At 35.3% G+C, this 18300-nt stretch overlaps 1 protein-coding gene across 1 annotated transcript in view; it reads right to left on the minus strand.

Moving 5' to 3' along the window:
- CD2AP (CD2 associated protein) overlaps positions 1-18300 on the minus strand; it is a 119997-nt gene that overhangs the window by 38270 nt on the left and 63427 nt on the right. Inside the window, exons 6-8 of the mRNA XM_045801938.2 lie at positions 3466-3653; positions 1008-1086; positions 515-609 (exon numbers count right to left, since the gene is read on the minus strand). Of these exons, the coding sequence (XP_045657894.1) occupies positions 515-609; positions 1008-1086; positions 3466-3653 (362 nt within the window). The remainder of the gene's footprint in view (positions 1-514; positions 610-1007; positions 1087-3465; positions 3654-18300) is intronic.

The following is an 18300-nucleotide window of genomic DNA, read 5'->3' on the forward strand; positions in this document are numbered from 1 at the left end:
AATATTTATAGTTTTCTTCTATTACAAATAGTTACGGGATTCTGCCCAAACCCACATAGTCCTAGGTTTTCTTTTTCTTTTGCCATAATTTATTCCAAGTTATAAAATTACTTCATTCTTTGAAATAGCTGCATCACTTTCCACTGTATGGTTTTATAAACATTGACATACTGATGGAATTTAAATTGTTTCCTTATTTATCTTCTTTTTCTTTTTATATACAAACATTACATGGGGGGAAAATGTAATGAGGTGAACTAGGAAGTGAGAACAGAAACCTGGAGGAGTTGAGGTTAGAGAAAAAACACACATGATGGTAAAAATAATCCCCAATAAATCAATTATTAGATAGACAATAAAAATTTGCTCAAAAAAACCTTTCTGAGCACTATGTGCCAGGTTCTCAGGACACAGAAACAAGACAAAGGTCCAGCTCCTCTAAAGCTTACATTGTAGGAGGAATATAAGAATGAATAAATTAAATAATGCACTGAAAAACCAAGAAATATCTTACCTTACTTATCAAATAGATTATCTCCCCCTCTTTAAAAGAAAGCTCATCTTCATTAGTACCTTCATAGGCAAATAATGTTCTACAACATTCCTTTGCTAAAATAAAGAATGTAAATGATGTAGTTTAAATAAATTGATTCTTTCAACAATACTTATTAAGTCTCTACTTTGTGTAAAAAAAACGTATACTAGAAGCTATTAAAGATGAATTAATAATTTTGGCCAATACTATACACTGAATTAAGTAACAATGTCATTAATCCATGCCCTCAAATAGTTACTAAGTGCCTATGATGTTCTAGGCACAATTCTAACTGCAGGGGGATACATGGGTGAACAAAGCACACTAAAATCTTTGACCCTGTAGTACTTACATCTCATAGGGTCTAATACTCTGACCAAGTAGTATAGTGTTAACAAACATCTGCAAAAAATCTAATAATGTATTTGAGCATGCTTCATCCCCAATATGCAAACTTTATTCGAAAACTTACCTTTAGTTTTACTTTCTATGTCTGTTTTTGCTATGTCCACGCTCTGCGCCTTGGATCCTACTGACTGTATAACCGAGGGCTGGAACAGAAAAGGATGGTATCAACTACTTTGGGTGAGAATTAAGATAATATTCTTAAACAAAATTTCCATCTGCATTAGCCAGCTCTCCCTAATGACACCTGTAGCCAGGTTAGTAATGTGACTGAAAACTCTGCAACGAAAAAGATAAAGATGACAAAAGCTACCTAAATGATAGCTCAGAACTTCACATTTTTAAAACCCCCCCTCATAAGGAGAGGATAATACACATTTTCTGCTACCAATAATACAGAACTATGATTTAATTTTAAACCTCTAAAATCAATAAAAATAATAGCTTCTGGGACTCCTGGGTGGCTCCGTCGGTTAAGTATCTGCCTTCGGTTCAGGTCAGGATCCCAGGGTCCTGGAATTGATCCCACATTGGGCTCCCTGCTCAGCGGAGAGCCTTGCCTTTGCCTGCTCTGCCTGTCGTACCCCTGCTTGTGCTTGCTCTCTCTCTGACAAATAAATGAATAAAATCTTTAAAAAAAAATAGCATCTGAAAATGTACTGAATACCAATCCCTGAGCTAAACATTTTACATACATTATAACTTAATCCTCAAAACAATCTGCATAAAGTAAGCACTACTACATGCTCCTTTCATAGATTAGGAAGCAGTTAAGTTACCTGCCCACAATAACAGTAGTTTAATAGTGGAGCCCAGATTTGAACTTAGAAGGTCTGACTCCAGAAAGTGGCTCTTAAACAACAGCACTAAACTTCCTTACGATGACATACAGAAGAAAGTCTTTATACTTCACTGCTGCTACCTGAATGAAAATACCTAGCTAATGTTACAACCTCTATAACTATAGTCTAGTAGAAAATTTTACCTTGTAATTGACTAAAGTAAGTCCTTCATACTAGTGTTTTCCTTGACTTCTCTCCCCAGAAATAACATGACATTTGAACCTTAGCAGTCATTAGTTCAAAACCTAAATGTACCAACTACCTATCACTGGGTGTTCTGTTTATCTTTTAAGATACTAACTTTAACTTCTCCCAATTCTAACCATCATTTCTTCTAATCTGATGTCACCTACAAACAGCAAATGTGTTCTCTACTTCATCAATTCCTGGATCAGTGGTCAAAATGAGGCTCAAAAGGCCATCACATAGGGTGACCCGGAGACTACTCTCACTAATAACAACTCCTAAGTAGTGAGCATTTTAAGTGGCATTTGAAAGAGTACTAGTGTAATTATTAATTAAATAAAGTTATTTGATATAAAGCATAAGCAAAGGAGCCCAATTATCTAATGTCCCTCATAATGCAAACACTGCTTCTCCAACATTCCTGACTGTTATATCGCTATACAGCACCATTCCAAAAACCACAAGAATTCCAATCTTTACCTTTAAAACCAAGAATCAATTAGGCCCCATAATTTTACTGCCAGACAGTCTCAGAGCTAGGAGAGGGTAAGGTAGAAAGTACAAGTTCTCTTTCCTGAATCCAAATCATTATTACATGAAAATATATGTAGCAAGAGTCTTATAAGTGAAATATAGCTGAACTAGGCAAGCAAATACTGAAATACTTTAAACTCTTAAGAGTTAAATACAGACATACAACTGAAAACTAAAATGAAACAATGCCCTAAAAGTCAATGGAAAAACCTCCTATCTGAAACAAGCAGTCCGGATCTCTAAAGTATGAACCTCAGAAACAAGAGACTTGCAATTACTGTTCCAGAAATTCTAGCTATTTTCCCCCAAAACAAAGCCTTACAGGTTTATTTTAAAATCTGTTATTAATTTGGAAGGAAAAAATAAATAAGGATCTTACCAAGTAGTAAAAAATAAAGTAAAATTAAAATAAAATCTGTTATTAGATGTTATAATTTATAGTACATTTGTTTTGATTCATTTCACAACGCCAGTGAAATGCTAATGAAAAATAAAGTTCTCCATACATTTAGAGAGGGAGATTAGCAGATTTCACCATTGCTGACAATCCAGAGGAAAGTTAAATAGAGCCTAATTAACTTAGTATCTCATTGTGAATCCATTTTAAAATGACCCATGTTAGGCCTATTTCAAATTAAAAGAAAAAATATGTAATTTTAGCTTTTAAAAGACAAAACAAACCCAAAAAATCGCCTTTTCTATTTTTACCTATGGTAACAAAAAACTCTAAAGTTTCCACTAAGAAAAACTGGTGTTAAATTTACCAGTAAACGTTCTCATTTTATAAGAACCAAATATAAACATTAAAGTAATCACTATAAAGTGCAGTTTCTCAGTCTTCTCACTCATAACCAATTATTAGTGATCCCAAAAAAGGAAATATGAGTTGCAAACTAACTTTTACATTTTAAAAAATACTCAATGAGAGAATGAGTACAGTTAATCTAAGTTCATCATTACTACCTTTTCTGTTTTCTTCTCTTCTATTTCACTACCAGATGTTCTTGTCCTGAGTTTCACAGACCCTTCTTTAAAAATATCTCCAAATCCAATTCCTCGAATTTTCTTTGGCTGTGTAACTGACCCGGGTGCAGTTTCATTCCCATTCCCCGGAGATGGTAAAGGTGAGGTAGTCCCAGTCAAAACAGTTTCTGAAAGAATAATTTGTTTTTGAAGAATACAGAATCACAAAGATCTTGGTATTCCCCTTCCATACTTTTTATATTCTATACCTCCTAATTAAAAAAGGTAAAATAAAAATAAAAAATTAAATGACGGAGCACTAAAATATCCAGAAAAGTAAAATTCACTTAAACTGATTTTTTTGGATATTGTTCAAAATGATAACAATTTTAGGAATACTTAGTAAAATGCTAATTAAGAAATCCAAGAAGTCATGTTATACAAGGTCCTTAAAAAAAACATGTCAAAATTCACAGCTCTTGGCCAAACATGATAGAATGTAAGAACAAAACATTACAGACAAAAAAATAATTTTCTAGAAGTTATATAAGATTCAATCTGATCAAAGTAGAGGAGTTTCCAAATACAGCAACTAATAATATTAGCAAATTCTTATTTTAAAAAGTCTGTTTTCATTTTTAAAAGTTTAAGATCAGGGGTGCCTGGGTGGCTCAGTTGTTAAGCAGCTGCCTTCGGCTCAGGGCATGATCCCAGGATCCTGGGTTCGAGCCCCGCACCGGGCTCCCTGCTCTGCTGGAAGCCTGCTTCTTCCTCTCCCACTCCCCCTGCTTGTGGTTCCCTCTCTTGCTGGCTGTCTCTCTGTCAAATAAATAAATAAAATCTTAAAAAAAAGTTTAAGATCATTTTATATCATAGATAAATGAAATAACTTAAGTCTAAATTTGAACTAAAAATTTTTTAAATTACAATTAGAAACATTTTTAAGAAATTTTAACATTTTATAGGAAATTTATCTAATGTCCTCATAGGACATTATAGGAATGTCCTATGCCCTTTCATTCCTCTTTATAGGAAAGAAAGTTGTTTCTACAATCTTGCTTGGCAGCAAAGGATCTTATTTATAGGCTTTAATGAGTTTATGAACAACCCGTGGAAAACTGTATGGGTATTTTTTCAGCTTATTTTTCTGAGTATACGAAGTAAATCTCTTATCAGATTCTCAAAAGGCCTTATAATCTAAGAAAAAAGTTCTAGAGTGTATCATCCAAGAAAATTCCACATTTCAGAATGGGGTGGAGGGGTAGGAAAAAACACATAGTATCAGTTCACTGAACTAAAGGAGTGTGTTGAAGTTTAACGGTAAGAATAACAACAAGGTAATTAATAAAAACGGGAGTTACATTTATTTGGGGCTTAATCTATGAGAGGCACTTGCTATGCACTGCACATGAATTTTATCTAATTTGCATAATCACTCATAGGCTTAACATTAAGAACTATTATTCTTCATTTTGAAAATAACTGGGTAAAGAGATAAGAACTTCCCCCCCCCAAAAAAAACTTTTTCAAAGCCATATATGTAGTAACAAAGCCAACATTTGAACTAAATTCTAGATGATCCCAGAACCATTTTAAATTATTAATAACAATAATCATTAAATCATTAATAATAATGGTTCAAACAACAAAGCCTCCACTCAGACATCTGAAACATTCGAGAATTAAAAGAAACAACTTTTATTAACTTAAATGTAATGCTAACAAGTACAGTGATCTATTCTAACCACTTTTCAATATTAGTCTAAGCCACAAATTTTATATTTTTTAATATATTTTAAATCAGTTTATTAGAATGTTTATATATAATAAAATGAACCAATTTTAAATGGATACGCTAATAACTTTTGACAAATGTATGTACCATGGAACCACAACACTCAAGATACAGAATACTTCTGTCACCCCAAATGGACACCCATATACCACCCTCATCAATCCTTCTTAAGTTCAAGCTTCAAGAAACCTTGATTTTCATTCTGTCACTAAAGGTATCTTTTTAGAGTTTCAAATAAATTTAATCCTACAACACTTAAGTCTTGTGTCTGCTTCTTTTGCTATGCAGAACGCATAAACTGTATCTATGCTGTTCCATGCATTCCTACTTCATTTCTTTTCATTGCTGATTAGTATTCCATTATACAGATATATCACTATTTATCTAGCATTAAGAATGTTAGCTGCAGGTTTTTCATAGGTGAGTTTTGTCCAATTTATAAAGTTCCCTACTGTTGCTATTATGGAGCTTTTTTACTGAAATTAAGTGTTGAATACATAAAATTCTCTTTCTGCATCTGAGCTGGCCATCTTTTAAACTATTTAATATAGTATATTAACTTTTGAATGCATGGGATACATATTTTACTTCTGAATGGGATAAATCCCATTAATCATAATGTATAATCTTTACATATTTTGCTAGGCTTGATGTGCTAATGCTTTGTTTTGATTTCTGTGTTTATGCTCATGAGATAATGGTTTATAATTCATTTTTTCATGACTTCATCTGATTTTTATATCAAAGTCATACAAACCTAAGAAATCTGAAACACTTTGTAGAAGATTAAATCCTTAGTAGAATTCAGTATTTTGTGTGAACACCTTTGATAATGAATTCAAATTTCTTCATAGGCTCAGACCACTAGTTCTATTTCTATTTTGGTTAAGTTATACTGAACCGTTCAAGGAATGTGTGCATCTAATGTCTGATTATCAGTAAAATTTTTTCCTTTTTTCTTTGAGCAACCATTAGAGCTTTAACAATTTATACCTTTTTGAAAAACTCAACCGTTGAACTTCTTGATTTTCTTGAAAGTTGGTTTGTTCTTTATTTCATAGTTTTTGCTCTTATTTCCTGACTTCTAATTATTTCAGGTTTACTTTGCTCTTCTTTTACTGATTTCAGATAAAAACATCATTATTGACTACTGTTTTTCTTTTTCTAGTATTAGCATTGAAAGCAACACAGTTCTTTATAGGTGCCGTTTTACCAGCATTCCACAAATTTTTATTGTTGTTTCCTTTTTTTTTTTATTTGAAAAACGAGTTTAATTTCCCTTACAATTTCTTCTTTGATCCACAGGTTATTTATAAATATTGCTTAATTTCCAAGTAACTGAGAATTTCCCAAGTATCTATTACTGAAATATTTCCCCTGGGGTCACAAAACCTACTGTATAGGACTTCAAATCTTTTAAATTTCTGATACTTGTTCGATGCCCAAACATTAAGGGTCTACTGGTAAATATTCCACGTACTCTTCAAAAGTATGTGTATTATACTGTTGTTGGGTTAATGGTTTCAAAACATCAACCAGATCTACTTATTTCATCATCTGACTCTTCTATATCCTTACTAATTTTTTTGGCCACTGGTTCTATCAATTAGTGAGAGAAGAATGTTCAAATCTATACATGGATTTGCCTGTTTCTTTCAGTTCTGGCGGTTTGTCTTATGTACTTCATAGTTCTTGTATTAGGTTATACATATTTACAACTGTTATGTAATTTTTATGAATTGAGTCCATCATTATAAAATGTTCCTTTTTATTCCTATTTTTTCCTTCGTATATTAATGTATTATTATTAATGTAATCATTCTAGATAGCTTATGCTTTGCACAGAATACCCTTTTTTTTTTTAAACCTTTATCTCAATATTTTGAGCAAGTTTCTGGTAGGCAGTATATTATCCAGTCAACTGGCCTTTCAATTAGAGTTTTTAGACCATTTATTGTTTTTAACTTTTTTTTTTTAAGTAGGCTCCATGCCCAGCGTGGGGCTTCAACTCTTGAGCTCAAGACCTGAGCTGAGCTCAGACTTAATGACTGAGCCACCCAGGTACCCCTAGACCATTTAATTTTAATGTAATCACTGATGTGGTTTAAATTCATGATCCTGCTATTTGTTTTCTAGTTCCCCAGTTGACCTTTGTTCCTTTTTCTCTTTTTTTTTTCTTTGACTTTAACAAGAGACATTTATTTTTTCAGTTCTGGAGGCTAGAAGCCCAAGATCAGAGTGCCAGCATGTGGGGTTGTGGTGAGATCTCTCTTCATGGCTTACAGATGGCTGCCTTCTCACTGTGTCTTCACATGGCCTTTCCTCAGTACGTGCACATAAAGACAGTGGGCTCTGCTGTCTCTCCCTTTTTTTTTTTAATTGAGATATAACATATAACATTATATTAGTTTCAGGTGTACAAATAATGATTCCTATGTGTATATATATATTGTGAAATGACCACCACAATAAGTCTAAATAACATCTATCATCACACAACTACAAATTTTACGATGAGAATTTTTAAGATCTACTCTCCTATGACTTTTCAAATACACAACACTGTTTTATTAACTACAGTTACTCTGCATCCCCAGAACTTATTTATAACTGGAAGTTTGTGCCTTCTGACCACCTTAATCCATTCCACCCATCTTATACCCTTTGCTTCTGGCAACCACCAATGTCTTCTCTGTATCTTTAAGATCAGTTTTGTTTTTTAGATTCCACATCTAAGTGAGGTCATATAGTATTTGTCTTTCATTGTCTGACTTATTTCACTTATAATAACGTCCTCAAGGTCCATCCATGTTGATGCAAATGGCAAGGTTTTTCTTCTGTTCTATGGCTAAAAAATATTCCATTGTGCATTTATAAAACACATTTTCTATCCATTATGTAAACAATGCTGCCATGAACACAACGGTGTAGATGCCTTTTCAAGTTAGTGTATTTCTCTTCCTTAGGTAAATGACCCAAAGTGGAATTTCTGGATCACTAAGTAGTTCTGATTTTTTGAGGAACCTCCATACTGTCTTCATTAGTGGCTGTACCGATCTACATTCCTACCAAGAGTACAGGGGGGGTTCCCTTTTCTACACACCCTCACAAACACTTGTCTTTTTGAGACAGCCATCCTGACAGGTGTGAGGTGACAGCTCATTATGGCTTTGGTCTGTATTTCTCTGAATATTAGGGTGTTGAGAACCTTGTCCTGTATATATCAACCACCTGTACCGCATCTGTGAAAAAATGCCTATCCAGATCCTCTGCCCATTTGTTAATCATGTTTTTTGAGTTGGATGAGTTCTTTATATATTATGGATATTAACCCCCGATAAGATATATGATTTGCAAATATTTTCTCCCATTCCATAGGTTGCCTTTTCATTCTGTTGATACGTTCCTTTCTGTGAAGAAGCTTTTTAGTTTGATGTAGTCTCACTTGTTCATGTTTGCTTTTGTTGCCTTTGCTTCCGGGGTCAGGTCCAAAAAAATCATCTCCAAGACTGATATCAAGGAACTTACTACCTAGGTTTTCTTGTAGGAGTTTTATGGTTTCGGGTATTTGTTCAAGACTTGAATGCATTTTGAGTTGATTTTTGTGTTTGAGGTCTCTCTTTTAAAAGTATTTCTTCAGCATTTCATTTTATTATTAACTTACTAGCAATTCCTCACTGTTTTATTTTCTTAGGGGATGCTCTAGCCTTATAATATTAATCTTCAACTTGCCAAAATCTACATTCAAATAAGATTATACTGCTTCACGTGTAACGGCCTTACAATGGGTGCATCTCCATTTCATCTGTGTTTACAGCTGTCGGCATTTGTTTACTTCTACATAAACTATGTTCCCCATAATACATTATTTTAAAGTCAATTATCTTTTAAAGAAATTTAAAATGGAAAAGTGTTTTATACTTATCCACGTATTACCTATATTTCTGTCACTCTTCATTCCACTTATATAAATACAATGGTCTACCTAGTATCATTTTGCTTTTTTCCTAGAGAACTTTAATTCTTTAGAGGACAGCAGGTCTGCTAGCAATGAATTCTCTATTATTGTTTGAAAACTTTTATCTCACCTTTATTCTGGAGAATATTTTCACAAAAATAGAATTCTGGGTTGACCACTTTTCTGCTTTCAGCACTTCAAAGGTATCATTCCATCGTCTTCTGCCATAGTTTCTGATGATTATCTGTGGTTTTTATCTTAATTCTTCTCTACTTGAAGTAACTTCTTCCTCTAACTCCTAAGATTTTCCACTTTACTGTTTATTTTCAGCACTTAATTATGATGTGCCGTTGCAAGCCCTGTGTGTGTGCGTGTATGTGTGTTGTGTGTTTGTCTATGTGTGTTTATCCGTTTTTGAATTTGTAAATTTATAGTTTGCATCAAATCTGGACACATTTTAACATTCTTTCTTCAAATATTTTTCCTGACCACCTTTTCTCTATTCTTTTTCTGTCTACATGTTAGACTATTTAAAATTATCCCAAGTTTTCTGCAGTCTTAATACTGTTAGTGCTCATTTTACACTTAACAACTGAGCCACCCAGGCACCCCCTGAAAGGCTTTTTAAAGTGAAACAATCTATGATATTAATAACCCACACATTAATAAAGGTAACTTCATCAAATTATTTTAAGGTACAAGTCTCAATTTTTAGAATTATGGCCATAAAATGAAAATTTTCTTTTAGATTTAGTGACTGTAAACTTTACTGGAGTCATTAAAACATATCATTAAAATAAATGCCTAGATATTAAAAATATCTAAATACTAATGATAGATTGATTACTTTCAGCTCATTGAAAACTGTCAAAACTACTACAATGACTTTTTTTTTTAAAGATTTTATTTATTTCACAAAGAGAGAGCACAAGAGAGAGAACAAACAGAGGAAGCAGCAGAGGGAGAGGAAGAGGGTGAGAGGAGCAGGGAGCCTGATGCAGGCTCCATCCCAGGACTCCAGGATCATGACCTGAGCCGAAGACAGATGCTCAACTGACTGAACCACCCAGGTGCCCCTAATAATGATACTGAATCAACAGCTGGAAGGCAGCACAGTGTAGTAATAAAGCACATCAACTCTAGAGTCAAATCTTAATTCATATCACCATTTCCACTGTATGTGCCCAGTTTCTTCACCTATAAAACAGGATTCTTCATAGGATTGCAATGAGGATGGAACTGATTCCTGTAAAGTGCTTAACAGTGTCTGGTTCAGTGCCTATTATTTTTCAAGAGTTTAAAGATGTATTGCTGAGCACCATTCAAGTAAGAGAGAGCATGATCACATAGAAGAACCAAAAAATAAAAGGGAAAATGTCTTAACCACTACAAGGAAGAATAGGTAGAGAAGGGGGAGGAGAGAGAAAGGAAGAGAGGTATATGGGGAAAGAGGTCAAACAGGACGTTTTATAATCAGACAAAAAAGAAACCTTACTATATGTTATTCCTAATATTTTTATGCCTACTTTATCTGTCAGATTGTCCTTGAATTTCTAAGCTTGTAGAAAAATTACATCTACATTTTATGTGTGCCACTGTCAGTCAAAAAACATAACAAGCAAGTCTTATTAGGCCTAAAATTCTTTCTCCCTTTTCCATTAAATCTCTATAGCAAAAGCCACTTAATGTCTTGTACCTCCGTATAAAATGACTTAAAAGAACCAAAAGTCCCAAAGTACAATTGTTGGGAAAAAAAACAAAAATAACAAAGCAAGAATCTATGTCAGCTACACTGAGTGCTAAAGAAAAGTAATACAAAGTAGAAACTTGATGAAAATACAAAGTATTTAATAGAAGCAACCCAAGTTCACGATTGAACTAAATGGGGAACTAATATAGAATATGTTAAAGTAAAACATGTAAACGAAGTAGGACTTAGAATCTAAATTTGCTGGCACAAATTCCCCCTTTTTACTCCAAAGACTATCTTTTACCATCACTCAAAGATTTTAAAAAATAATCCTACATTTTCTAAGAAAATGTTGCATGTGTTTTAAGTAGTTAAAATCTGTAGTCCTTAGTTCCTAAGCAGAATCTTTAGAAACAGCATCTGGCTATAACCCAATTTATAAAGACTCATAATGTATTACCAGTAAAAGCATCAAAGCCCCACAACAATTTTCCTTTACAAAGCTATTTACTTCAGGTTGTTCAAGGTGAATGCTAATGTGGGACTACAGACACCAAAGTAAGGGTGCACCACCTTAAGTCCTGCAGACCAAGCGGCAGACCACCAAAGTTCAATCCACCTCCTTTGGCACAACCATGTACACCACGAGTCCACAAGATCCTGTGCCCCACTACCAATAAGCACTATCTTCTTTTTCAGAGCTTGAATAATCAAATTAGAACACTGCTGACTTCTCCCAAGAGAATGACTATTTCTACCCAGAAGAAACAAGAACTTCTGAAGAACAATCTATCAGAGTTCTTGAACATTTTATGCCATGAATTCCTCTAGTAGCCCAGTAAAGCCCAGAGGGATGTAAAGCTCTAAAGATTTAACTATTGAGAACCTTTTAATCTCCTCAAAGCTATGACCTCTCATTCTTAGCATCTCTCCTCTTTTGTAGAAAAAAATCAGAAGTCAGACATCTCTCCCTCAGCTTCCCGGCACTAACTCTGATGTATTGCCAATCAACTGAGACCTACGTGATACCTACAATATGAATCTCATTCCCTCTACCTTCTGGGTAAAACCTGTTCTGGTGATAAATCCCATTCTTCCAAATTTGCATCTTCAACTTCTGCCTCTCTACTTGTTCTCTGCCATTACCATTTAAAAATGATCAAGACTTTTCCTTCTTAAGAACAAAAACATTCTTGAATGTATGTTGTTTTCAATGGCTGCGCTGCTTTATACTTTCTTTCTCCACTGCCTCCCCCCACAATCAACTCAGCTTCTGTCCCAATCACCTTTCTTTACTGCTCTTACTTACCCAGGCCATTAATGATCTCTCCATCCCTTAATCCAGGATTACATTTTCTCTCTTACCCTACTATCTTACTTCACAAGGAGCATCAGATATTACTGCCTATGTCTTCCCTGAAAAACTCTCTTCCCTTGACTACCACACACTCATAGGTTTTCTCCTGGCTCTCTCTCTGTGCCCTCTTGGGTTTTCTTTTTAGTAATTCTATCTAAGCCCACACCATAAATGTTGCTATATAGGACTTGGTCTGGAGCTCTTTTCTTCACTCTAGACAGTCTCTCTGGGTGATCTCATCTAACTCCAAAGGTTCTGCAAAGGCTGTGAGACAGGAATGTTTCTGACATCTTTAAGAAACTATAAGGAGACTAACATGAACGAAGGGGAGAGTTGAGTAAGAGACAAAGTCAGAAAGGTGGGGGAAGGCATTGGGAGTACCAGGCCAGAGGGCTTTGTAGTCAATTTTAAAAGACTTTGACTTTTACTCTAAGTAAAATATGTACCTACTAGAGTGTGAGCACATTAACATTCAGGAGGCAGGTAATGGCAAATTAACAGCTCACTGCAACTGTACAGCAAAAGATAACTTACACCAGGGGAGGAGCAGTAGAGGCAGTAAAAGAAAATAGTTCTTTTTTTATTTTTAAGATTTTATTTATTTGAGAGTGAGAGAGAGAGATCATGAGCAGGGTGAGGGGCAGAGGGAGAAGCAGATTCCCTGCTGAGCAGGGACCCTGATGCAGGACTCGATTCCCAGGACTCTGGGGTAATGACCTAAGCAGATGGCAGACACTTAACCAACTGAGACACCCAGGCACCCAGAAAATAGTTCTGTACATTTATTTAGTAGGTGACAAAATCTGTTAATGAATCAAATGTAGAATGTGAGATTAAAAAGAAGAGTTAAAGATGAATCCAATTTGGGGGGCGCCTGGGTGGCACAGCGGTTAAAGCGTCTGCCTTCGGCTCAGGGCGTGATCCCGGCGTTACGGGATCAAGCCCCACATCAGGCTCCTCGGCTGTGAGCCTGCTTCTTCCTCTCCCACTCCCCCTGCTTGTGTTCCCTCTCTCGCTGGCTGTCTCTATCTCTGTCGAATAAATAAATAAAATCTTTAAAAAAAAAAAAAAAAGATGAATCCAATTCTTTGATTTAAATAAAAGAAGAATGGAGTTGCCATTAATTCAGATGAGGAAGACTGTATAGAGCAAATCTACGTGCAGAGAAAAGGACAGATGATCAATTTTGACTACCTTAAGTTTGAGACGCCTATTAGACATCTAAATGGAGATTTTTATAGGCTTAAGGTGGGGAGAAGACTTTTACAGGGGAAGAAAATACCAAAAGCTAAAGTCACTGGCTTTATAGAATATGGGGGGAACTGAAAGCAGTTCCTACTTAGCAAATAAAGTGGAATGTAAAAGATAAAGGACACTGTAACCAAAAAGCGTTACATATATGACAAAATGAAAAAGGAGTCATTTCATTATAAAAATGGAAACATAACGCTTCCTTACAGAAGCAAAGCTTTTCCTGAAATTGAATATTAGAAGATATTTATCTAAACTAGTAAAACAGACTAAAAAGACTGTAAAAATACCAATTACAGACAGAGTATGTTACACTTCGTTAGGGCATAGCAACAGTAGATTACAGAATTTACAATTCTGTAAATAATAATGCATAAGATGGAACTCTTAAATCAAAGCTTAAAGATCTATATTCTTTTATCACAAGAGTTCTAAAGTTCTTATAAAGCACCCACTTCCCGGCATTCAAATCAATATGCAAAAACTTTCTGCCTAAAAGTCAGAGTTTAAAAAAAAAGGGGAGGGGAATTATAGTGTACTTCAACCACTGACTTCCCACCCCATAATCACAAAGTTCCACATTTAGAATGCAGTGTTATTTTAAAGGGGTTAAGCAAGCAAGGAAGTACATTTTTAACAGACACACTTTTACGAAGTTACTAAAAATTCAAATAAGGCTGAACAGTGCAAGAAAGTACCCAAAGTATTTATAATTATAAAAATTTAAAATAAAAATTTACAAATATAAAATGTAAAAATATAAAATATGATAAAATTTAAATTGTATTTCTTTTGCTAGTGGTCCCATATAGACTTAAAATTTGGGGGCACCTAGGTGGCTCAGTCGGTTAAGCGTCTGCCTTCAGCTCAGGTCATGATCCCAGGGTCCTGAGATTGAGTCCCGCATCAGGCTCCCTGCTCAGCAGGTAGCCTTCTTCTCCCTCTGCCTGCCACTCCCCCTGCTTGTGCTCTCTCTCTCTCTGGCAAATAAATAAAATCTTTAAAAAAAAAATTTTGTACATATTTTAAGAGCTGAGTTTACATGTCATCATAAACATCATTTCACCATAAGCTTTAATCATAACAATTTTTGAGGGGGGGTAGGGGCAGAGGGAGAGGGAGTCTTAAGCAGACTTCACACCCAGCACAGAGGCCCCAGGCAGGGCTCAATCTCACAACTCTGAGATCATGACCTGAGCTGAAATCAAGAGTCAGACGCTTAAACAACTAAACCACCCAGGCGCTCCAAGTGTTAAAAATAAATATCAGAATATCCAATACCTATGAAACATACGAATAACAATATGCATCAGAAGTAATTCAGGGGGGGGCGCCTGGGTGGCACAGCGGTTAAGCGTCTGCCTTCGGCTCAGGGCGTGATCCCGGCCTTATGGGATCGAGCCCCACATCAGGCTCTTCCGCTATGAGCCTGCTTCTTCCTCTCCCACTCCCCCTGCTTGTGTTCCCTCTCTCGCTGGCTGTCTCTATCTCTGTTGAATAAATAAATAAAATCTTAAAAAAAAAAAAAAAAAGAAGTAATTCAGGGGACAGTCTGCTAAGTAATAACTGTACCACTAAATTTAAGCCAGATGTTTTCAGTACTTGTTTGTTCTCAATGGTTTTTACACATCTTTATGACATAAATTCTGACTTTAGAATACCAAGTATTCTCAAATAAGTATAACAAAAAATAGTATGTTTTTATGACTCATATATCTTCCTATCTAAATGATTTTCTGTATTTCAATGTAATCAGCATCTGCATTGAAAGAATGATTTCAATGTCCCAACCCCACCCCACTATAACTCCCAGTATTAAAACTTATTCTGCTTAAAACTTTATCATGTCACTATTCAAAATGGTTAACTCCACATTTTTTTAAAAAGGAAAATTAAAGGAAAGAATGGGATAAAGAAGTTAAAATAAAATAGCTGATAAGAAAGAACTAATATCGATTATGCTTCAAAACTTGCCAGGTACTACGCCAAGTTCTCTCTTTCTCTCTCTATATATATAATCTGAAAAATGAGAGCATGCTTTATAAGGTACTGATTAAAAAAAGGACACAAGACAGAAGCTGACCAAAAAGAAGACAAGCTTTTAAAGGATTCATTATTTATTTCTTTAATTCACGTAGTTTAAGGTAGAGCCTTAGAGAAATTTAGAACCTTAAAGGGTTCACTGCAAAGTTAAGGAGAAAAAAATATACAGTGGAAGAGCACTTAGAAATGGGAGGCAAATTAAAAAAGGAAAATTTGCACCTTCCAGAAGACCATCACCATTCATACTAAATACATGAAGTTAGTGTTCTTTTCATTAGTTTTTAGCACACGTACAGAGCTAAGAATACACTTAAGCTCCTCTGAAAGGCCAATGAGCTTTAAATAAGGGATTTTTAAAAGAGGATCCATGGTTGTATATGGGGTAGATTGTATTAATATTCACATTTCGTGCCCCACCTTGTAGGAAAGTTACATATCCCTACTCTGTTTCACTCAGGCATAGCCATAACGGTCCAATATAATATTAGTGGAAGTAATATGTGCAAATTTGGAGAAGTTTTAAAAGCCATGTTCCTTTTTCCCTGCCTCTGTGTTTAAGCCATGTGTTAAAAAGGAGACTCTATCAGTCTAAGTCCCTAAATGACTATGTCTTTGTTTAAAGCCACCATGATTTTCGTGGTTTTCACTGGAGCCTATTCTTTTTTTTTTTTTAAGATTTTATTTATTTGACAGAGATAGAGACAGCCAGCGAGAGAGGGAACACAAGCAGGGGGAGTGGGAGAGGAAGAAGCAGGCTCATAGCGGAGGAGCCTGATGTGGGGCTCGATCCCACAACGCCGGGATCACGCCCTGAGCCGAAGGCAGACGCTTAACTGCTGTGCCACCCAGGCGCCCCCGGACTTCCCCATTACACTATCCCTCCCCAAAGTGTTGGCCCTATAAAAAGGCACATAAATGACATGAGAGAAAATCTAATACTCTGGAATAAAAATTAAACAGATCATAAGCTATTCATTTTTTGGATCCCTATAGTAAGCGGTAAACAAAGAAAAATAACAGTCTCTGTCTATAAACACGCTGACAGTCTACTGGAGAGGAAAAACAGAAACACGTATAATAGCCATAGGTGCCATGATAAAAGTCTGAATAGACTGGTCAAATGAACTTCAACAAGAGTGTTATGGCCGCTCAGTGGGGAAAGGACTGTCTTTCTGTAACAGCATCACCATGGGTCTCAAGGGTAATTATTAACCTTGCTTCAAGTTTATGCACTCCTTGCTTGCTGACTTAAATCCCTTGATCTGCAGAACTTACTTTCTTTGAAATTTGCAGATCACTGACCTTGAGGACTAAAGGCCCAGACTTTCCCAGAAGATAAGGCCTGACTACATTCGAAAACAGCTGCCACTGAGGCAGCAGGTCTGTTCTAGGTCATGTTAACATTTGGTTACAACACCTGGGAGCCTGCTTGTCCCGCAGGTAACCACCCTCCCTTATTCCCATTTACAACTCTGGTTTTAACCTTCACCTGGACAGTGAAGATGGTCTACCATCTTACCAGGTTGCCAGCTTCCTGAAAAGCAACTTTTCCTTTCCCACCATCACTTTTCCTTCGAGTATTGATTGTTCTAGCAGCAAGCAACCAAACCTGAGCTTGGAACCAGTTCTCTTTCTGGCAACATCCTTAACAAATGTTGCTAGGAAAACTGGATATCCACATGTAAAACAATGAGGTTGGACCCTTGTCTTAAACCATACACAAAAATTTACTAAAAATCAATTAATGACCTAGACATAAAACCAAAAATTATACAATTCCTAGAAGAAAACATAGGGAGAGAGTTTCATTAGCATTGGATTTGGCAATGATTTCTGAAATACGATACTAAAAGTACAAGCAACAAAAGAAAAATTAGACAACTGAGACTACCTATATGAAAAACTTTTCTACATCAAAGGAAACAATTAACAGAATGGGAGAAAATACCTGCACATCCTATATCTGATAAGAGATTAATATCTATAATATATAAAGAATTACTACAACTCAACTACAAAAGGAAAAAAAAACACAATAACCTGTTTGAAAAACAAAGGACTTGAACAGATACTCCTCACAAGAGGATACACAAATGGGCAATGAGCACATGAAAAGATGCTCAAGATCACTACTCATCAGAGAAATGCAAATCAAAATCACAATGAGGTATCATCTCATACCCATTAGGACAGCAAATATATATAAAAAAAAAAAAAGAACAGAAAACAAGAGTGTTTGGTGAGGATGTGGAGAACCCTTTACACTGTTGGTGGAAGTGTAAAGTAGTGCAAACACTATGAAAAATAATACGGCATTTCCTCAAGAAATTAAAAATAGAACTAGCATATAATTCAGCAATCCCACTTCTGAGTATATATATCCAAATGGAAAACAAGGTCTCAAATATCTGTATACCCATGTTTTAACAGCCCGTCTTTTACTCACAACTGCCAAGAGGGTTCCGGAAACAACTCAAACATCCAGGAATTGGTAAATGGCTACACAAAATGCAGTACATACATATAACAGAATATTATTCAATCTGAGAGAACTGTCACATGCTGTAACATAGACAAACTTTAAAAACATTATGCTAAGTGAAATAAGCCAGTCTCAAAAAGAAAATATTGTATGATTCCATTTATATAAAGTATCTAAAGTAGTCAAATTTATAGAAACAGAAAGTGGAATGGTGGTTCAAGAGGCAAGGAATGAGGAGTTATTTAATGGGCATGAAGTT

This window comes from Ursus americanus, chromosome 29, assembly GCF_024610735.1.
Source record: "Ursus americanus isolate L20-20 chromosome 29, mUrsAme1.1.p, whole genome shotgun sequence".
Taxonomy (NCBI): domain Eukaryota; kingdom Metazoa; phylum Chordata; class Mammalia; order Carnivora; family Ursidae; genus Ursus; species Ursus americanus.